The following is a 20,250-nucleotide window of genomic DNA, read 5'->3' as shown; positions in this document are numbered from 1 at the left end:
CACAATTCTATCCACACTCAAACCCCGCCAGAATTAGCTTTCAAAGTTACGGAATTTACTTAACTGCAACACAGACGATTTTCTAACATACACGTTTGCAGTCGATGTTCAATAATAGTTCGTTTTTTAACGTTAATGCTCGCCATAAGCACTTAGTAAAAGTTTACGAAGTACCGCCACGCTTTTAATTATTAAAGTTACTCGCGTCTTTCGCGGAACGAAAAGTCACAACTCGCTCAAACTCACACTACGCGTTACTGGACTCTTCCAGTCTCAAATCGCACAGTACCGAACCGATGAAGCCGTTTTATGACTTCATTTTACACATTATTCGCGAGGACACATCAAGCATGTCTCTTCTCGATCACAGTTCCTTCGCGACTCCTCATCCACTCGCGACTCACTCTCCTAGTCTGCTAACCGTCCTCACATCTCATTGGCTCACACATCACACAGCCAATCAGAATTAACTCTTTGGGTGCGCCTCGCGCCAAAATCTAGCACGCACCAGTCATGACTTCTGAATCATTTACGTCATGATTTCTTGTTACACAAAATTTACTGTATAATTTAACAAACCGAAAGGAAAACTAGACTTTACTTTATTTCCAGAAATTATTTAAATACTCGCGAACGTTCTGGCTGCTTGTACAATACCATACACTCTTGGACATCCGACATTCACTAAGATGGGGAACCACTGGCGACTCTGTTCCCACGGTTACATCGTCTGAACACTTGCGAGTTCCAACCTAGATTTTATACACTTGCAAAGAATGGCGAATGTCCCTCTTTCATTCACTCAGGCACACTCATTCACTCTCACCTACTCATATAAAATAACTGTTCACAAAAATTCAAAACATTTATGGTTTTAACAAAGTTATAGGTGAATTTCTAAAAGTAAAATTCTCAAAATAAATACAAAAGCACGGAAGGTGATTTTGTTTCATAGTTGGATGGTCACTGAAGGTGATCTATACATAATGGTATTTATTTAGACTCGAAAATTGTAGAAATTTGCGTTTTCTGTAAGATTTTTCTAATTTCCAAAATATGCAGGTTTCAAAGCTCAAATTTGGATGACTTATTTTTATTCATAACAGAAACTAGTATATTAACTTTTAATTTCCTCAGGTTCCTCAGTTAGAAGTTATTAAAGATGAAAGTTCCACGTTATACACGCGGCTAGTTAGCGCACAGGTCTTACATTCTCACGGTACAGACATGCCATATGGTCGTGACGTCAGACGAACGGACACCAGTAATCTGCCCGCTACAGCACATATGCTAATCTGATGGCTACTTTACAGTCTGTCTACATTTCACAGTAAATATTTGATAGAAAACTGTGCGCTCGCACTAGTTGCGACGCCACATGTTTTTCTACTGGGATGAAAAAGTTGGAGCATCGCTGAACCGAGTGTATATCATACGTCGGGGAGTAAGGTGAGTTGATTTCGAAACAAACAATTTTTCTTCCTTTTTTACTAGGCTTATCGAACGACCCTCGTAGTCAAGATTTATCTTTGTTTAAGTACAAATCCGCGAAGAACGGAGGTCATACGTAATTGTACATCCGCACTGAAAATACTGGATTCATATTATAGGATAACACTGCTGTGATTGTGCAATATATACATATAGTGAATGGATGATATAGACGCTAAAGGGCATAATCTTTTTTGCAGAGGGTAACTATCGTAATTATAGAGGTTGTCGTAAGTGTAGCTCGCCAGTTCTATACCTGACGGGAATGACATTTGTGGGGAACGCAAATTAGCAGCGTCTATGGTATGTTTAATGTACTATGCATCGCCAACGTTAAAGTATTTTTGCTGCGTGACTTTCGTACAACACTGTTTATAATTTGCACAAAGTCTGAAAATTGAACGTTATCTGGTGACTTCAAAAAGTAACACTTTATTATGGCACTGATCAGTGTAAGAAATGGCGTCGTTGGAGTTCTTTACTCTCAATTGGGAAGAGCTCCAATACTTAACTGCTCGTGTTTCTGTCACCAGACAAGCGTCATATGGAAGACGTAGGTTTACTGTTCTAGCGATCCTCCTTGAGTTTTACATATATTGTGGTTTGATCAAGTTAACAGGGAACAATATTTCTGGTTGTTCGGCGATGCATTTAGTTTTATTTTGCTAATACACCTAATGGCTGAAGGCGTTAGTACAAAGTTTCTTCCTTTGTGGTATAGGTATGAGTAAATAACATGAGTCAACAGCCGTTTTGTATATGGAGTCTGATGTGCGAATTAATAAGTATTTTGGTGCGTAGAAGTATGTAGAATCCGAATCAATCTTTCAAAATATTCTAGCACTGCACCATAAACAAGGAAATTGATCTAAGATGGAACCTTTCATACCAAACTCATAAATATCGAATTAGCTGCTGATCCTCTTTCAGAATAAATGTGAACAGTTGCTTGGGCAACGAAATATATGATAACTATGTTTCCGTAACAAATGACTTGCCCGAGAGCTGCAAGAACATGAGGTGCAAAATCTAGCTTCGCATATTACATTCCTACCTTGATTTCTTTCCGGAAAATTTGGGAACCGTAATCGACGAATAGTGTGAACACTTTAACCCGGACGTCTGTACGATAGAACGCAGTTACCGAGCTCACTTTGACACCCCGAAATTACACAATTACCGCAATTTACAAACCAGATTCAGAAAAAAGCATTAATTTGTTGATTAGCGTAACAGATCATCAATGGAAGAAAAATAAATCCTACAAGAGTAATGAGAGCTAATATTACTATGAATTAGCAGTGGCCTCAACATAGTGCCTTGAGTTATGGTATGATTTACCCGTAAGCACACATGTAGGGTAAAATATACCCTGCTTTAGTTTTAATATATTGGTACAGTTGTTAGATAAATTGAACATCAATGACTTTCCACATAATTTTCAACCAAGTGTCCCTCCTTTTAAGAATGTGTAAGTCCCCAAGTTTCTCGCATTACTTTGTTGATTGAAGGTATGTTTTTTATTGCCTGAGAAGAAAATACCACGCCCATGTGTTAATGTGCCCACTGAACTTCAGGAATAAACTGCAGATTCGAACACGATAAAGACATTACATTCTTTGTAGAACATTTTGCAAACCATATGAGATAAATAGTGAGCCTGAGAGCGACGATGACTACATTTCAGAGAATTGCCTTAATACACATACTGAGTAAGAGGCTGCAATATCTCAAGCAACATATAAGGGAAATGATGGCACTCTGTGGGAAAAATCTGCACCACCGAGAAACATATGCCATCACTTATCAAATCTGCTGTGAGGTATCTTACTGAAGTAGGAGAGGCAAGACAGAAGAAAGCTAGATTACCTTCTTGGGGATATAATATGTCATCCTGGAAAAAGGACCAGAAAAACAAAACTTTCTGCTAGACTTGCTGGAGGTTAATGTGTAAGGGACATTAATTTTCATTATGTGAACAATATATCAGCAACGATTCTGATTATATAAAAGACACTATCCAGAATACACTGTCTTGTGAGATTTGTTCTTTTTCATTATGAGAAGAGAGTGTTTACGTCTATAAAGATTACTAACTCCAACTTTAAAATACTTTAAAGATTTGATGTATACACGTATATTGCTATTTCCCAAGTAGTTTCGTGAAAATATGTGTTTTTAATTCGGATAAGAAATATTCCATGCGTTAGTAACCTAATAAAAATTGGCTCTTTTACACACAGTCAATCGGGACAACTCTACCACTTTTTCCATTTTTTGAAAATTTTGGACACACAATAAGTAACACACCGCAACAGACATTGTATCATTTTAAATATATAGTTACTGAGTGTTTGGGAAAGTGAAAATGTATACTAACAATGTCCTATTAGAGTAAACTTTCTGTTTTAATTCTGGTAAAAGTCATTTACGATAACTTTAGACCCGTCTTAAGAAAAGTATTTTTCCTATTTCTAATGCTCCAGGTAAATTTAGATCGTGCCAGAAGTAAATTAGATGTTAACAAGAAGTAAAAACGAACAGAGTTAATTCAGTAGTGCATGTCCTCTTTCAAATATCAAGAAATTTGGTTATACCTGGCATTTTTCAACTTAAATCAGTCTACAGAAGCTCTCTTCACAGCCAACACAATTAAGACATAATCCCAATGCTAAGGGCTTTGTGAGAAGGTGGAAAGACAACTGAAGTACCGAACAGAAACCATAAGGTAATAAAACTATTACTTAAGGGCTTTGTGAGAAGGTGGAAAGACAGCTGAAGTACCGAACAGAAACCACAAGGTAATAAAACTATTACTTTTAGCACAAAATAATGCACGTAGGTGGGGCAGCAGTGATTTGAAGCAGAACCAGTAACTGATACGAAGACACCTTGACTAGTAAAAATTGATTGAATGTAGGTGTTAAACGCTTTCTTGATAATGGAATTGATATTTTATCCCGTATATACTGCAGTGCTGAAGAGTCCTTACCTTAATCTTTTCGACCCTCCTGGCCATTCCCACGACGGTGAGTCCATGCTTCAGCAGCGCCTGCACTATGGCAGCACCGATGCCCGCGCTGGCGCCAGTAACCAGTGCGACGCGTCCCTTGTATTTCTCGATGCCCATCGCTGTGTCAACTGGCTTACTGGCGCTTCTGCGAGGCTAGCTGGAGTCCGCAGACACTGCGGAAAGTCGTGCCAGTGGCCGCGGTTTATTCTTATAGATCTGACCTTCCGAGTGTATTACGTCACGCCTCAAGGCCACTGGTCAGGATCTCGGGAACTGCGCGCAGCCGTCTCAACTTAAGGCACTCGCCTACAAGCATGAACAGATTTTGCACCGTAGATATTCCTGCGTCGGCCGAAGCTCCACAATAGTTTCAGTCAGGATCTTGAGCTTATTATTTCACATATTATCGGTTTTTTGGATTGCAAAAGATAGTATAAAGCTTCACTTAAAACTTCCGGGCTGATAGGCGGTGGTCGAAGTATAAAACTCTCTCCTGACGTTTCGTCTCCGACTGCGGGAGACATCGTCGGAGGTAAAGCGGCGAACTGCGAAGAGAACTCGAGGAAGCGCTGATTATATAGGCAGTACAGAGGGCGCCACTGTTGATCACGTGGCGTCGGCTATGAGATTGTCTCTGGTAACGCCAACATTCTCGATTGAAAGTAATCGATCGTCACTCTTGCGGTGCATCGCTGACATCCAAATTTTATCCAGTTTAACACCTTCGTCTTTCCTGTTAAAATTATTACGATGTTTATCAATCTCGATAGCCTCTCTATTCAAGCGTGTATAATAATGCGAGGTTTTTGATATGACGCTCGTCTCGCTGAATTTTATTTCATAATCACCTTCCTGGTAAACATGTTCCGCTGCGGCCGATTTATCCGTGTGACCCAGGCGGCAATTCCTCTTATGTTCAACAAGACGGGTGTTCACACTTTTCTTTGTGGTACCGATGTAAACCTGTCCACAACTACAAGGAATTTTATATACCCCCGGTGTAGCCAAAGGGTGTCGTGCATCTTTTGCCGACCTTAAAAATTCTTTTATTTTCCTCGTGGCTCTGAAAATAGTTTCCACCCCATACTTGCCTAAAACTTTCCCAATGCGGTCTGTGACCTTACTAATGGACGGAAGAAAAACTTTGCCCTTGGAGCACTGTTGTTCGTCGTTACTCCTTATTCTCTGACTAGAGCGAAGTGCTCGATCTATATTCTTGTTAGAATAGCCATTCTTCACGAAAGTTGAGCGTAGATGTTCAATCTCATCTTTTAAATAAACAGTTTCACAAAGTTTGTACGCCCTGTCTACCAAAGTTTTCATTACACCTCTTTTTTGTCTAGGGTGGTGGTTTGATTCTTTGTGTAGATAACGATCAATATGTGTGGACTTTCTATGCACCTTATGGCCCAACGTTCCGTCCCGTCGTTTAACCACAGACACATCCAGCAAGTTCAATTGCCCATTCCTTTCCGTCTCCATGGTGAATTGGATTTTCGGATTAACGTCTGGAGAGAGTTTTATACATTGACCACGGCCTATCAGCCCGGAAGTTTTAAGTGAAGACAATACCGGCCGTGAAAGCTTACATTGTATGATAGTATAAAGCTGTTTGATAAGTAACAGAATCTGTTTACCGCGCTTATAGCGATTGATCTCTGTACACTTCACTTTATTTACAGTTCGTTGTTAATGACATTTTCCGTTGTGATGATTCTGTCACTGCTAATAATAAATCTGTAAAACCGTCGGATCTGTCTGTCTTTGAACACGCTAACCTCCAAAAGTACTGGACGAATTTTCATGGGGCTATTGCACGTAACTTGAGAGTAGTTTGGGCGTCTTATTGGCTCTACTTCATTAAAATCGGATCAGGCGGGAAAGATACCCTGCTTTAAATTTTTACTAAAAGTTTCTCTGTTGTATGTCAGTCTGAACCAACTAATCTCCAAGATTACTTGACGGATTGTTACGGGGTTTTAACCCAACTTCAGCATGGCTAGGGGCACTGGATAGGCTATATTCATTAAAATCGGATTACGAAAAACAAAGATAGTCACACGCGTTATAAAGATGTATGTAGATATGTATGTATGTGTGTATGTACGTTCCACATTTCCTCCGAAACCACTGGACCGCTTTCAACCAAACTTGGCACACATATCACTTACTGTCTGTAAATAATCGCTTTGAGGTTAAGAACCACCTCCCTATCACAGGGTTAAGGTTGGGGGTATAAAAAAAAACAAAAAACAAAAAACAAAACAAAACAAAAACATTGTAGGCTATGACGCGCGAATACCCAGATTTTATTCACTCAGTATTCGAGAATGAGAACACATACAAGAAACTTCATTTTTATCGCTGACAGCATCCACATAATGATGAAAGAATAAAAGTACATCGTTTATTATTTTTTCGGTGTTCATTTTCGCATTAGGCATTATGTTTTAATTTAGTACTTCTTTACTTCTGACTATAAACGCGGCACATTTCACAGACATTGTTCACGTATTCCACCAAATGTACCTACAAAATTTATCATTCTACGACTCATAGTGCAGGAAACATTGTGGTGTTTTTATTTAAAAAACTATTTATATTTTGATTAAATTATTATTCTCTTGTGGAGATTGAGAAATCTGTTGTGAGGTTTGCACCACTTCTTGGCGGAAAGAGCAAAGACTTTTGAGAAAACTTAAGTACTGTATGTGATAGTTTGTATGTCACCTGAAATCGTTTGCAGAAGGCGTAGCGTTCTCAAGATCAAGAACAGAGTTCCCATTGCCACTTAATTTATTTGTGTCATGATCATGTTCGACCAAGATCGGAAATGAGACATAGCAACTACGAAGAGAGAAACCTAAGGGACCAGACAGAGCTGGAAATGTTTTTTGCTATGCTACACCACACGTTAAAATACATTGGATTTAAATCACAAACAAGGTAAATCTCAATGCGCCTTCTACCTCAACTACGACGTTTGCCGACATGCAGTCGGTCCCTGGTAGCTGTATGAAAACTATAAAAACACCGTTATTTCTGTTGCCATTAACAGGAGATGGATAGCACAGAAATACTTTAAGTAATAATCAGGTACTACAATATTTGAGAGCACAATAACCAAAATAATTACCTTAGTCAGTATTGCTAATAATAGGCTCCGTACAGTTTTAATGTTCTATCTTCGATATTTCATCTTAGATGCACACATAATTTCTTACATAGCACTGAACAATAGTAATATTGTATAATAACAAATTAGTGATTGAGGACCGCGCCACATACACGTTCACCATCTTCAAAAAATATATCAGGACTGTGGTAATACAAGAAGATTACAATTCTTCAGGTGTCAAAAATAATAAACACAAAATATCGGGATCGATACAATTTATGAGCAATTCGTATTCTGCGCCATGGCGCGTAAGATATTCTTTGAAATATAAGGTGTTATTTGAATTGAAGACAGCCTCCAGACAGAGAGACTGTCTCCTTTTCATGCTGAATACTATTCGCTTAAAAATATACGGGCGATGACTAACTAATCGCGCGTTACAAAGACAACAAACTCAATTGCATGCCAAACAAGTGGCTTGAGTCTGGCTTCAACAAGCAAAATTTAACTGATCTTGTCGCGAACCTACACGCTTTTCATATGAGTTGCTTCGCACAGACAGCACAAGTAGACCATTACGAGCTGATCCTTGGAAAATGATTTTTGAAGGATTATCAGGGGTCGGTATTTTGGATAAGATTTTATAAAGGAACACAAAAATCAGCATTTAAATAATCTGGACATTATAAAAATTATCATACTAAACAAGAAACATTTAAATGGGAGCGTTTATGCTGCTGCAATTGCTTTTTGCGTGTCATTCACTTAGAAAACATAATTGATTTATTTAGATGCCTTTATGCATGTGCTTGTTTGACCAATTATTTACTTGGTTACTTGACTCTGTAGTCTTCTACAAGAAGCTCTCATTCATTTTTTCTTTTTTTTTTCTTTTACTTGCTACACCTTCGAATTTGCGTCAACATAACTTATCTGCCATAGACTTTAAAACTCTGTTCCTAATGAAGTTTTCCACATACGTTACTTCTAAGCATCGGATCTTACACATGTCCTCTAGTATATTATAATTTACTCTTTTTTTTAGGTAATGTGTAGCTCTCATTGCGATATCCTCTGTTATTCTTTGATTCTAGTCACAAAAAGTTATGACCTTTTGTTTTACACATGATTACAACTTGTCCTCCGAGAGAGTTTCTCAAAAAAAAAAAAAAAATACCCTTCATTATAAGACCTGTGAGAAGGGCACTGATCACTCCTACTTCTTTGATTTATACATCTCGGGGGCTGATTATCACATGAGCATGCATCATATACTTATATACTAACTTAAAACTAGTACTAAGCTCTCTCTTCGAGATTTTCCTTTACCTGTATTCAATTAACAGATCGGTACAAACTTTCCTCATACAGTCAGCACTGTTTAATGACCTCCAGACGTATTAACTGCTGGCTTGTCATTTTTCTTGCGTTATCACTTGACGTCGACGACTTACCTTGTTCTCTGATGATGCTTTGTAATTGCCTCGTACCACTAACACCTGTAAATTTCATGTGTTATCATTGTGGAATTTTCTTAAGTCACTATGGTGGAAAAGACCTTTAATCCTTCCAGTCACGGGGTCGGCTAGCAAGTAACTTCCTGTGTGCGGCTTCATGACCATAACATATGGATATACGGGGCTTCGTAAACGCGCTGGCACTAACGATTTTTCTTTCGTAGCTTTGATGGTTTTAAATGAGTCCTTAGTAAGATTCCCTCACGTTCTCTACGCTCAGTAGCCTTATTTACCTTTTTGTCAAATGCTTTCTTACGGAGGTTTGCATACATTGTCAGTGAAATCAACGACTGCCTAAATACTGAAGTTGTACCCAGATGATAGAACTGCATGTCACCTATTCAAAAATATTTCTTGCGTTACAGCGTCCAGCAACAATTAGCGATAAACAATACTATTGCACCACATGCCAGAGAGACTCGTGTCGCGTCGCAAGCAACTTTTGACAAAGATCGTGCGACTATCGTCGAGTAACAAACTTCATTTATCATGCAACAACTCGAGCGATTTGCTGCCACGATGCGTAAAGTAAATGAACTGCTACGAAGTTCGAAATTTCATCTAGAAACCGAATAAGAATAAATAATTTATAATTAAGTGAACACTAACAGTATTTTTTAAATAACATTTGAAAGGATAAACAGGTTTTCAGCAATGTGTTGTTCACTTGAGAATTATTTTTGGCCACGCAAAGTGATGATAACAATTTCTACCACTTTTGATGAGATACACAGACGTTAGGATAGTAACTGCGTTGTCTGGAAAGAAGAGTGATGTTAGTTGTTCTTCGCGATCTACTGTGAGGTAGTGATGCTGTGTTTACTGAACTGTAATATTAACGGTTAAAGCTATGAATTGTTGTTTACGTGGGAGTAAGTGGACGAAAACAGAGCAGGGAGTTGCTATTTGAAGTGTATATTGAGACGAAGACAGCGAATATGATTAATGTTGTAATACGATAAGGAGAGAGTTGGTGACGAACATGAGATGGCAGTTACGAGATTTATGATACGTACTGCAACAGAGTGAGGCAATGACTATGATGATTAATGAAGAGAAAGAATGTGTGAGTGATAGTTAGGACATAGGGACCCTGTTTCTTGTTATAGTAAATTTTTACGAAATGTGGATGCATTTCGTCTTTATAAGCGTAAAAGGCATGTTTTTGAAAAGATGTGGCTGAATCAGTAGCTGAATTTTGTATGGTTTCATGTGTAAACGTCGACGCAGCACGCCACACGGACATCGGGGGCATGTTGAGCTGTCGAGCTGCACGGCGAACGTATTTCTGCGGACTCCTTGTGAAACTATGGCGGATGCGTTCGACGTTTGTGTGACACACTCGGGGCGGCCCGGCGATTTGCCTTTACACAAACAACATGTTTCTCGGAGTTGTTCATGTCATCGTCTAATGCTCTGTGCTGTAGGAGGATCCACACCAAACCTAGTACAGAAGTCACTCTGTACAATTATTTATGCCCCGCACTGGGCAAAATATAGAACACAAAACACTTTCTATTGTTCCGATACCATTTTTACTAGAACTGAAGTGGGTGCACACTGCTGCTACCTAGGGGGAACCGTGTGAAACTCGAGAGTTTGGTCTTCCCAACAGCACGTTTTTCATGCACATATCTCAAATAACATAATAGTTATGATTTTTTTTAAATCGGCCTATTCTTTTTGATACACCCGTACATAACTAAGGTTGTTTTATAGGAACTGTGGTTGGGTATAAAAGATATAAAATCACAGACATACTATTTAATAAGGGACTATTTATTCTATAAAACATTTCCAGTTATACGATAGTAACACAGCAATACTGTTCTCGCATCAGCACATCTGTTAGAGAAATATTTTGCACATGGATGTAGGATCCACTGTAACTTAGACCGGTTGGCCAGTTGGCAACACAATTATTTCGTGTACCTGCAACAATAGTTTACAACGGTATTAAGAACTTGCAAATAATTAAGCTGCATATTTTTGTTTTTGTACATAATGGATTAATGGTCTGTGAATATGCCTACCCTCGCCCACAACATCACTCGGTGTGGACATAATAAAGAGGATAGTAGGACTCATATCGCAAGACAGTCCTATTTTGTTAAAAATAATTTCAATTAAATTAAATTCATCTCGCCATGTTCATATACATATTGCTCACAGACCATTGTTACGTGAGACAAATGCGGTACACAATAGCACATCTGGTTACATGTGCTGGACACTTGTGACATTTGAATGGTTTTTAACAATAGCCTGAAGAATTTTATGGCCAGTGAGAACGGCAGCGGAAGCGTAAGATTACGTTAAATCAGTTTCCTCTACACATGTTCTACATAGATACTCTGCAAATCACATTTAAGTACCTGGCAGAGGATGGAGATATTGAAATGCGTAAATCTTTTCTGGACTAAATTATCACATTTTATTCCATTTTTCTAATTCATTTTCCCATCTGAAGCATTCTTGTGCCAATTAAATATGTCAGTGCTGATTACGAACTGCCTCAGCGATAGCAACGATTAAGCCATAACGTCCCGTTTTATTATTCTTTCCACAGAGGGTAAGCAATTCGGGTGAAATTTTTCAGTGGCTGTATGTGTGGGTCGCATAATGAGCTCGGGAGGGGACAGGGATGGTTCGGTGACTACAGGCTAGTAGGCTAGTGGGTCAGTCCCGTTTCTAAGAGAAGTGCCGCCAAAGGCCAGTGGGCTATGTGTAGGGCATGTGTAGCGAAACGTTTTGTTTTAGGCAGATACCGACTGGCAATAGATGCAGTAGCCTGCTCTGGATACGGTGATCTGCACAATATGAGTGTCCATCGAATACACCTTAAAACGTCGGTATATTCAGCCATGAGGAAACCTTGTCCCTATACAGAATACTGCCAATTTTTGCAAGTGGTCTATACAGTTTGCTGTGGTCGGTTGCCTTCCTAGAAAGTGTAGAGTGGGGTACCATTCGCAGAAAAAAAGTCTTTTTTGTGAGCAAAGAAATAACTGAATTCATTTTTGAGTTCCTTTTCTCCGTTTGAAGAGGTGAGGTGTCACCACCCGAGCGTATTCTCCTCACAGGGTAAGCGTCCTCTCATATTGTAGAAAGCGCAGGAAGGAATATTAGCTGCTCCTAAAACTTTATCTGAGAGTGGGAAATAACAGGCCGCTTTCTAAGAATTACAGACATGGATGAACCACGGACTGACTGCAATAATTACGTTTGTGAAGTAGAGTGCAAACACATTATCGATATATTGAAATACCAATTTCTTCATAGGATTATCGATAAAAGTATGATACATCTTTTCGGACTATATATCGATACATACACAACTGGTCACTAAATTTGCTACACCAAGAAGAAATGCAGATGATAAACGGGTATTCATTGCACAAATACATTATACTAGAACTGACATGTGATTACATTTTCACGCAATTTGGGTGCATAGATCCTACCAAATCAGTACCCAGAACAACCACCTCTGGCCGTAATAACGCCCTTGATACGCCTGGACATTGAGTCAGATAGAGCTTGGATGGCGTGTACAGGTACAGCTGCCAATGCAGCTTCAACACGATACCACAGTTCATCAAGAGTACTGACCGGTGTATTGTGACGATCCAGTTGCTCGGCCACCATTGACCAGACGTTTTCAATTGGTGAGAGATCTGGAGGATGTGGTGGCCAGGGCAGCAGTCGAACATTTTCTGTATGCAGAAAGGCCCGTACAGGACCTGCAACATGCGATCGTCCATTATACTGCTGAAATGTGGGATTTCGCAGGGATCGAATGAAGGGTACAGCCACGGGTCGTAGCACATCTATTCAAACTGCCTTCAATATGAACAACAGGTGACCGGGACGTGTAACCAAAGGCACTCCATACCATCAGGCTGGTTGATACGCCCGTATAGTGATGACGAATAGACGCTTCCAATGTGCGATCACCGCGATGTCGCCAAACACGGATGCGACCATCATGATGCTGTAAACAGAAATCGGATTCATTCGAAAAAATGACGTTTTGTCAATCGTGCACCCAGTTTCGCCGTCGAGTACACCATCGCAGGGCCTACTGACTGTGATGCAGCGTCAAGGGTAACCGCAGCCATGGTCTCCGAGCTTATAGTCCATGCTGCTGCAAACGTCGTCGAACTGTTCGTGCAGATGGCTTGTTGTCTTGTTAACGTCCCCATCTGTTGACGCAGGGATCGAAACGTGGCTGCGCGATCCGTTACAGCCATGCGAATAAGATGCCTGTTATCTCGACTGCTAGTAATACGAGGCCTTTGGGATCCAGCACGGCATTCCGTATTACCCTCCTGAACCTACCGGTTCCATATTCTGCTAACAGTCATTGGATCTCGACCAAAGCGAGCAGCAATGTCGCGATACGAGAAACCGCAATCGCGGTAGGCTACAATCCGACCTTTATCAAAGTCGGAAACGTGATGGCACGCATTTCTCCTCCTTACACGAGGCATCACAACAACGTTTTACCAGGCAACTCCGGTCAACTGCTGCTTGTGTATGAGAAATCGGTTGGAAACTTTCCTCATGTCAGCATGTTGTAGGTGTCGCCACTGGCGCCAATCTTGTGGGAATGCTCTGAAAAGCTAATCATTTGCATGTCACAGCATCTTCTTGCTGTCGATTAAATTTAGGGTCTGTAGCACGTCGTTTTCGTGGTGTAGCAATTTTAATGGCCAGTAGTGTAGATATCTATATGGCAATATGGCGTGCCGATATTTTTATTTTGCACTATTTTTTTCACATTTTTCGGTACATATTTGAGGTGATCTTTTTAAATTGTAGTAGAAGATAACGTTGCTTTCACTGTGTGGAGGAGTCTTACCACTTTTTTGGCTTTCGTAACGTTGAATCTCTTCTATGACTGTGTGAGAACGTATATGTGGTACAAAAGGAGAAGTGAGATTTCTCCGAGGGGGTGGCGGTTTGAATGGAATCACAAGTATCCTGATGTGATGAAATAGCACACCAGTTACGTTAAAAACAAAATTTTTACGGAGCTAGTGTGCTTTTTTTTCACATGCCATTCTTCATAAGCAGTTGCTGAAAATGATGACAAGCCTGTCTTTGACGTGCGCACAGACGTGTGAGGGGAAATGCTGGCGTACTCGGCGATTGGCGCTAACAACAGAAGCTGCAACTTTTAGCTTCACCACGCAATATTGACACTACAACTGTTAGGTCGCTGGTGTTGGCAGAAATGAAAAAACGGGGAAGCCGACATGAAGCGTTCGGACAAATCCGATATATGACGAACCAGAACGACAGATCCGTCGGACACCATTTATTGTGCCACTTACGTGCAGTTACCATTTTTAGCAAAGTCGTTATCACCAAGCGTGAACGTACATCGTTTTCTATTTCAATTCTTGCTCCAAGGGGGATAGGCAAGTTTTTTCATGTACAGAATATCTAACGGCTACTGCCTTGCCGCAGTGGATACATCGGTTTCCGTGACATCACCGAAGTTAAGCGTTGCCGGGCGTGGTCGGCACTTGGATGGGTGACCATTCAGGCCGCCATGCGCTGTTGCCATTTTTCGGGGTGCACTCAGCCTCTTGATGCCAATTGAGGAGCTACTGGACCGAATAACAGCGGCTTTGGTCAAGAATACCATGATAACGACCGGGAGATCGGTGTGCTGACCCCACGCCCCTCCTATCCGCATCCTCCACTAAGGATGACACGGCGGTCGGATGGTTCCGGTAGGCCACTCGTGGCCTGACGACGGAGTGCATTATCTCCAAGAATTACTTGTTTTATTTTCTCTGTGTATTATTCCTCTCGATGTCATTTTGTCAGAAAATTCGTATTGTGTATTTGTCACAGAGGGCTTATAAGAAATCAGGGTCAAATTGGACCAATATTTTGTTTCAGTTTATAGATGAATCTCGTTTTTATTGGGATTAATAATGTTTTTTTAAAGAACCAGCACGCACGACTCATTGTCAGGGCCAGCCTCTTCTCACGTTATTCCGTCGCGAGACAATTTTCATTACCACATCCGATTTCATGGCGAGTGATCTCGCAGTCGGAAGTTCCAAATGATGCATGTCATTGCGACTGCTAGAAGACATGTCCCAAACGGTTGCCATCTTTCATTAACTGACTCAGCCTTTCAGGGTTAAATCAATACGGATCCTCTGCTATGCAGTCAGAGCTTCTGCACTAAAAGGAAGAATTCTGTGCATTCGAGATGTAGAAAAATTTTCCGTAAATTGTCGGGTGATACAGGGTAGGTAGCGCAGCTGATTACGAATCACTTGGATGAGGTTTGTAGTAGCCTTTCATGAATGATTTTATTAAATACCATAGAATCAGAAAGATTAATATGAAATTGCTTGCGCAATTAATTTAAGCCATACATTTCTCTTCCAGCATCTCTACAAACTTCATATTTGTTCCTGATGGTCCGCGTTGATGTTGTTACTGGCGATGTGCCAGCGTTGAAATTTCTGGAGGGGTTTCTCGTGTGTGACACGTCTGATTGTAGTTTTGGTCAGGTCGTTTATTGGATTATTACAGCAGTGACACTTTTTTTCTTTTGCATTAAATTAGAATCTGATGAGAACTAGGTGTAGGTTAAGGGTGGAATTAAGAGAAGAGTATTGATTAAGAGTTATGGAGGAGGCGGACAGTGGAGAAGAAGGTATTAGCAACTGCCTGTATTCAGTGATCACCCTACCGCAATGTAGATACAGACACAGACGAAACGAGTTCGTTTGGGAGTATGACGTGCAAGGTAGGTAATGTGCGGGGCGATGTTAATGTCAGTGGTGACGTAATTGTTGATACTGATCACAGTCGCGTTGTAGCCACCGACCATGCGGAAAAGACGCACGAAATAGATAGGAATCAGTTTCTGGTAACGGTTCATGTTTCTGAGGCAACTGGGAAGTAAGGAAGTTTTGTTTTCACTCGGCAAATCCATAGCGAACGGCAAAAAGGGTAACAATGGGTAGCAGAAGTACCAAGCAGAGTGGTATCAACTCTTGGTGCCATATATAGAATCTAGCACGGAGCCTGCCCTGTTAGCCGTTCGGTCTAACGCACGGCTTTCCGGATTGGGAAGGAGCGCTTGGTCCCTAGCCCGAATCCGCCCGGCGGACTTGTGTCGAGATCCAGTGAGCCGACCAGTCTGTGGATGGTTTTTAGGCGGTTTTCCATCTGCCTCGGCCAATGCGGGCTGATTCCCTCTTTCTGCCTCAGCTACACTATGTCGGCGATTGCTGCCCACGTACGCATACACCACCATCACTCTACCACGCGAACATAGGAGTTCCCTGGGGGAGTCCACCAGGGACCGAACCGCTCAATAACACTGAAAGAGTGGTTCGGTGTGGGGCGGCGGAAGGGTGAAGTGGACTGCGGTAGTCGTCGTGGGGTTGTGGACCACTGCGCCTGCGGCGGGGACGGAGCCTCTTCGTTATTTCTAGGTCCCCGTTTAACATATAATGCAATAAAATCTAGTAAGGATATGACAATGAGAACAGCGGAGTGGACCATAGTGGCAAAAGATAATATTGGTGCCAAGGGGAGATGCCTTTTGGTATAGAAGGGCCTGAAAAGCTCTTCATCGAGGTTTGTAATGAACTCAGATGACCGGCCCCGGTATTTACGTTGGTATCTCAAGGTTTGGGATCGATATCTGTTTGTTTAGGAATGCGCTACTACTGCACTCAAGTGTACGATCGTGGTACCACGAGAAATCCTAGGGATTGTCAGCACCAGCCATAGGGGGCCAAGAAATTCTGAAGATGGCTTGTATATAAGCTGAAACCGGTCAATAAAGAAATATTTTTGCGATTTCGACTGTTCATTCTAACGTAAATATAACATCAGGTTGCTGCACTCCGTTGGCGTGTCGTCAAAATTTATGAGATTTTGTACTATTTTTACTTTTTATTCTCCATTTCCAGGAGCCTATTTTTTGACTACATTGTTTAACTATAGTTCGTCTGGATGGCGAAATGAGATGTCCATAGGGGGTGTTCTGCGTTGCGCTGACTGCAGTGTTGGGATGTGATGGATTTATGTTGCTTACTCGTGGGGAAGCAACAGTGTAAATCTTTCATGGAGTAGAAGGCGCTGAGAGAATAGGACAACTGGAGTAAAAGAATTTTTGATGTAAGTATGTCCAAAACTTAAGCGCTTTGAACTTCTGTAGGTTAACAAAAGAGATTTGGGCGGTTAGGTTTATAATACAATCATGATCATAAATTAAGGATAATTGCAGAATGTGGTGCCACACACCGTAGAACTACATAAAACTGGCGCTAATAGCACAGGCACATAGGGAACACACACGCACAGATCTGTAAGTCCACGGTATTGGTGATAAGTTGACAAAACCGTCCCGAAACACATGTGCTACAAAACGGTACTGTTTCCTGTGCATGTACCCCGACATCAATGTGGCATATGATCACGATGCACACGTACACAGGCCGCACAATGGGTTGGCATACTCTGGATCAGGTGGTCGAGCAGCTGCTGGGGTATAGCCTCCCATTTTTGCACCAGTACCTGTCGGAGCTCCTGAAGTGTTTTAGGGATGTGAATACGTGTAGCGATTCGTCGACAGAGAGCATCCCAGACATGCTCGATGGGGTTTAGGTCTGGAGAACAGGCAGGTCACTCCATTCGCATGATATCTTCTGTTTCAAGGTACTCCTCGAGGATGGCAGCTCGGTGGGGTCGTGCGTTATCATCCATCAGGAGGACGTTGGGACCCACTGCACCCCTGGAAAGACGGACATACAGGTCAGGGGTATCGGGACATCATTTTGCACCAGTTCTTCTGAGGGGTATACATGTACCAATCATAATCCCACCCCACACCTTCAAATCACGATCTCCATACAGGTCCCTTTCAAGGATATTAAGGGATTGGAATGTGCTTCCTGGTTCATGCCAGGTGTAAACCCGGCGAGAACCACTGTTCAGACTGTATCTGAATTCGTCTGTGAACATAACCTGGGACTCCTGTTCAAATGACCGTGTATTGTGTTCTTGACACCAGGCTTTACGGGCTCTCCTGAGACCAGGGGTCAGTGGAATGAACCTTGCAGGGCTCCGGGCGAATAAACCATGTCTGTTCAGTCGTCTGTAGACTGTGTGTCTGGAGACAACTGTTCCAGTGGCTGCCGAGCGAGGCTACCTGCGGTACCCAGTGGCCATCTGCGGGCACTGATGGTGAGATATCGGTCTTCTTGTGGTGTTGTACATTGTGGACATCCCGTACTGTAGCGCCTGCACATGTTTCCTGTCTGCTGAAATCGTTGCCATAATCTTAAGATCACACTTTGTGGCACAAGGAGATCCCGTGCGACCACCTGCTGTGTTTGACCACCCTCCAGTAGCCCTAGTATTCTTCCCCTCATAACGTCATCAATAAGTGTTCTCTGAGCCATTTTCAACACAGTCACCATTAGCACGTCTGGAAAAGTCTGCACACTTACTCGCTGCACCGTTCTCTGACATGCACCAACACACGTATGTGGACTGCTGCCAGCGCCACCGTGCGACGATTGCAGGTCAAATGCACCACATGGTCATACCCCGAGGTGATTTAAACCCGTAAACCGCCCACTAGAGCGTTGTTTCACCATATATCAGCATCATCCTTAATTTATGAGCATGAGTGTAGTATGTTACTTGCTGGCTAGTGAAATGGCAATTTTTCTTCTGTGTTCCTCTTGTGCTAAATGGTGTGAATTCGGTATCGTTTTTGCCATATTCAGTTTCCTATTGTTCTCTGTGGTGTTTCTCTAAATAATTTTTGTGCATACTGTGTCAGATAATTTGGAAGTTTATGATGCCTCAGGAAGCAATACATTCTCCTATCAATTTATCGACGGATAGTAGGTGAAGTAAAGTTCGAGCAATTATGGAGGAGTCTTGGCGCCCGCCGCAATTATGGAGGAGTCTTGGAGCCCGCCGCTTATCTACTTGCTGACGGACTCTACTACAGAACCGAGGGGCTGGAATAGTTTGTTGAACTCAGACCGTTTTGGCCGAGAGAGGGTTTCTCTTTTGCAATAGAGTATCGGTCCCGGATTCTTTGGCTTATGACGCCCTCAGGTGGCACAGAGAGTTGAATTATGTCATCGTTGTATGAGAGAAGAGGCGAAGTTGTCGTTTGAATGTCCACGTAGGATGAGCGTCTGGACCATGTAGCCAGAGGATGTGTACGAAGTTACTGGCGTATTAATTTATAATGTCGGATGTACGACGGGTCTTCAGTAAGTAATGCAAAACATTATTTCTTATTTCGATGGAACAAAAGCGGAATTTGTTGTGAGACGTCGTGGAATATTCCCACTTCAGCACCTTTTATGTAAATTGACTCGCGGGGGGAGGGGAACAAATTCACAATTATACTACGGGATTTTTCAATGTAAACAAGGACTGCCAACGTGCAGTACTGAAGTGATAAGCCCCAAACGCACACCGCTAGTCCAGCCGTACGATGTATATTTTTATCGTTAGCTAAAGAATTTAATTAAAAAGTTACAAAATTGCTCTTATCTCGTCGAGAGAGAAAAAGAAACGATATCACGAAAAGACATCAAACCACATTGTACATTACAAGTTATCAATGCCAATATTTAGCGGAATGATGCTTTACGCATGGTTTACAACCAAAATGTGAGATGAGAGAGAACCGTTTATTCATGTAAAACAAGTTTGTTTTTGTACAGAAACTTTAAAACAACCACTTAATTGAAAGAAAATGCAACGTTTATACCGCGTGTAAAATGCTGAGAAAATTCCTGCTTCCCCTGAAAATAATAAAAGTGTCTAATTTTATGTGCAGGTTTTCTTTTGCCTTTCCTTTTGATACCTTATACCAAAATATTAATAAATACAATATACGCAGCGTTACTTCGGTTTACTTACTGTGTCAGTAACACAAAAATTGAACATAAAATAATTCCCCTATAGGGACTGGAACCCAGGACCTCGAGTGTACCGTTCTGTACATTTTTTGCTGCGACAACGGTAACTTCGCTAACGTAAATGGCTAATTCTTCAGCCGAAGCAGGTCGAAAATGCTATTTTTTTCTCAA

The 20,250-nt window shown here is 41.4% G+C and overlaps 1 protein-coding gene across 4 annotated transcripts in view; it reads right to left on the bottom strand.

Moving 5' to 3' along the window:
* The window catches only part of LOC126336364 (dehydrogenase/reductase SDR family member 11-like), a 477,124-nt gene that overhangs the window by 89,879 nt on the left and 366,995 nt on the right, over window positions 1-20,250 (bottom strand). The window contains exon 1 of one of the 4 annotated variants that reach the window (XM_049999964.1): window positions 4,484-5,053. The exons of the other annotated variants lie outside the window; for them this stretch is intronic. Within the exon in view, the coding sequence (XP_049855921.1) occupies window positions 4,484-4,621 (138 nt within the window). The 5' untranslated portion in view covers window positions 4,622-5,053. Of the gene's footprint in view, window positions 1-4,483; window positions 5,054-20,250 lie in introns of those variants that run through there. 4 annotated transcript variants of the gene reach the window in all.

This window comes from Schistocerca gregaria, chromosome 2 (assembly GCF_023897955.1).
Source record: "Schistocerca gregaria isolate iqSchGreg1 chromosome 2, iqSchGreg1.2, whole genome shotgun sequence".
NCBI classification, from domain to species: Eukaryota; Metazoa; Arthropoda; class Insecta; order Orthoptera; family Acrididae; genus Schistocerca; species Schistocerca gregaria.
The sequence above is the reverse complement of the archived record's forward strand: the minus strand, read 5'-3'. Positions and strand labels throughout refer to the sequence as shown.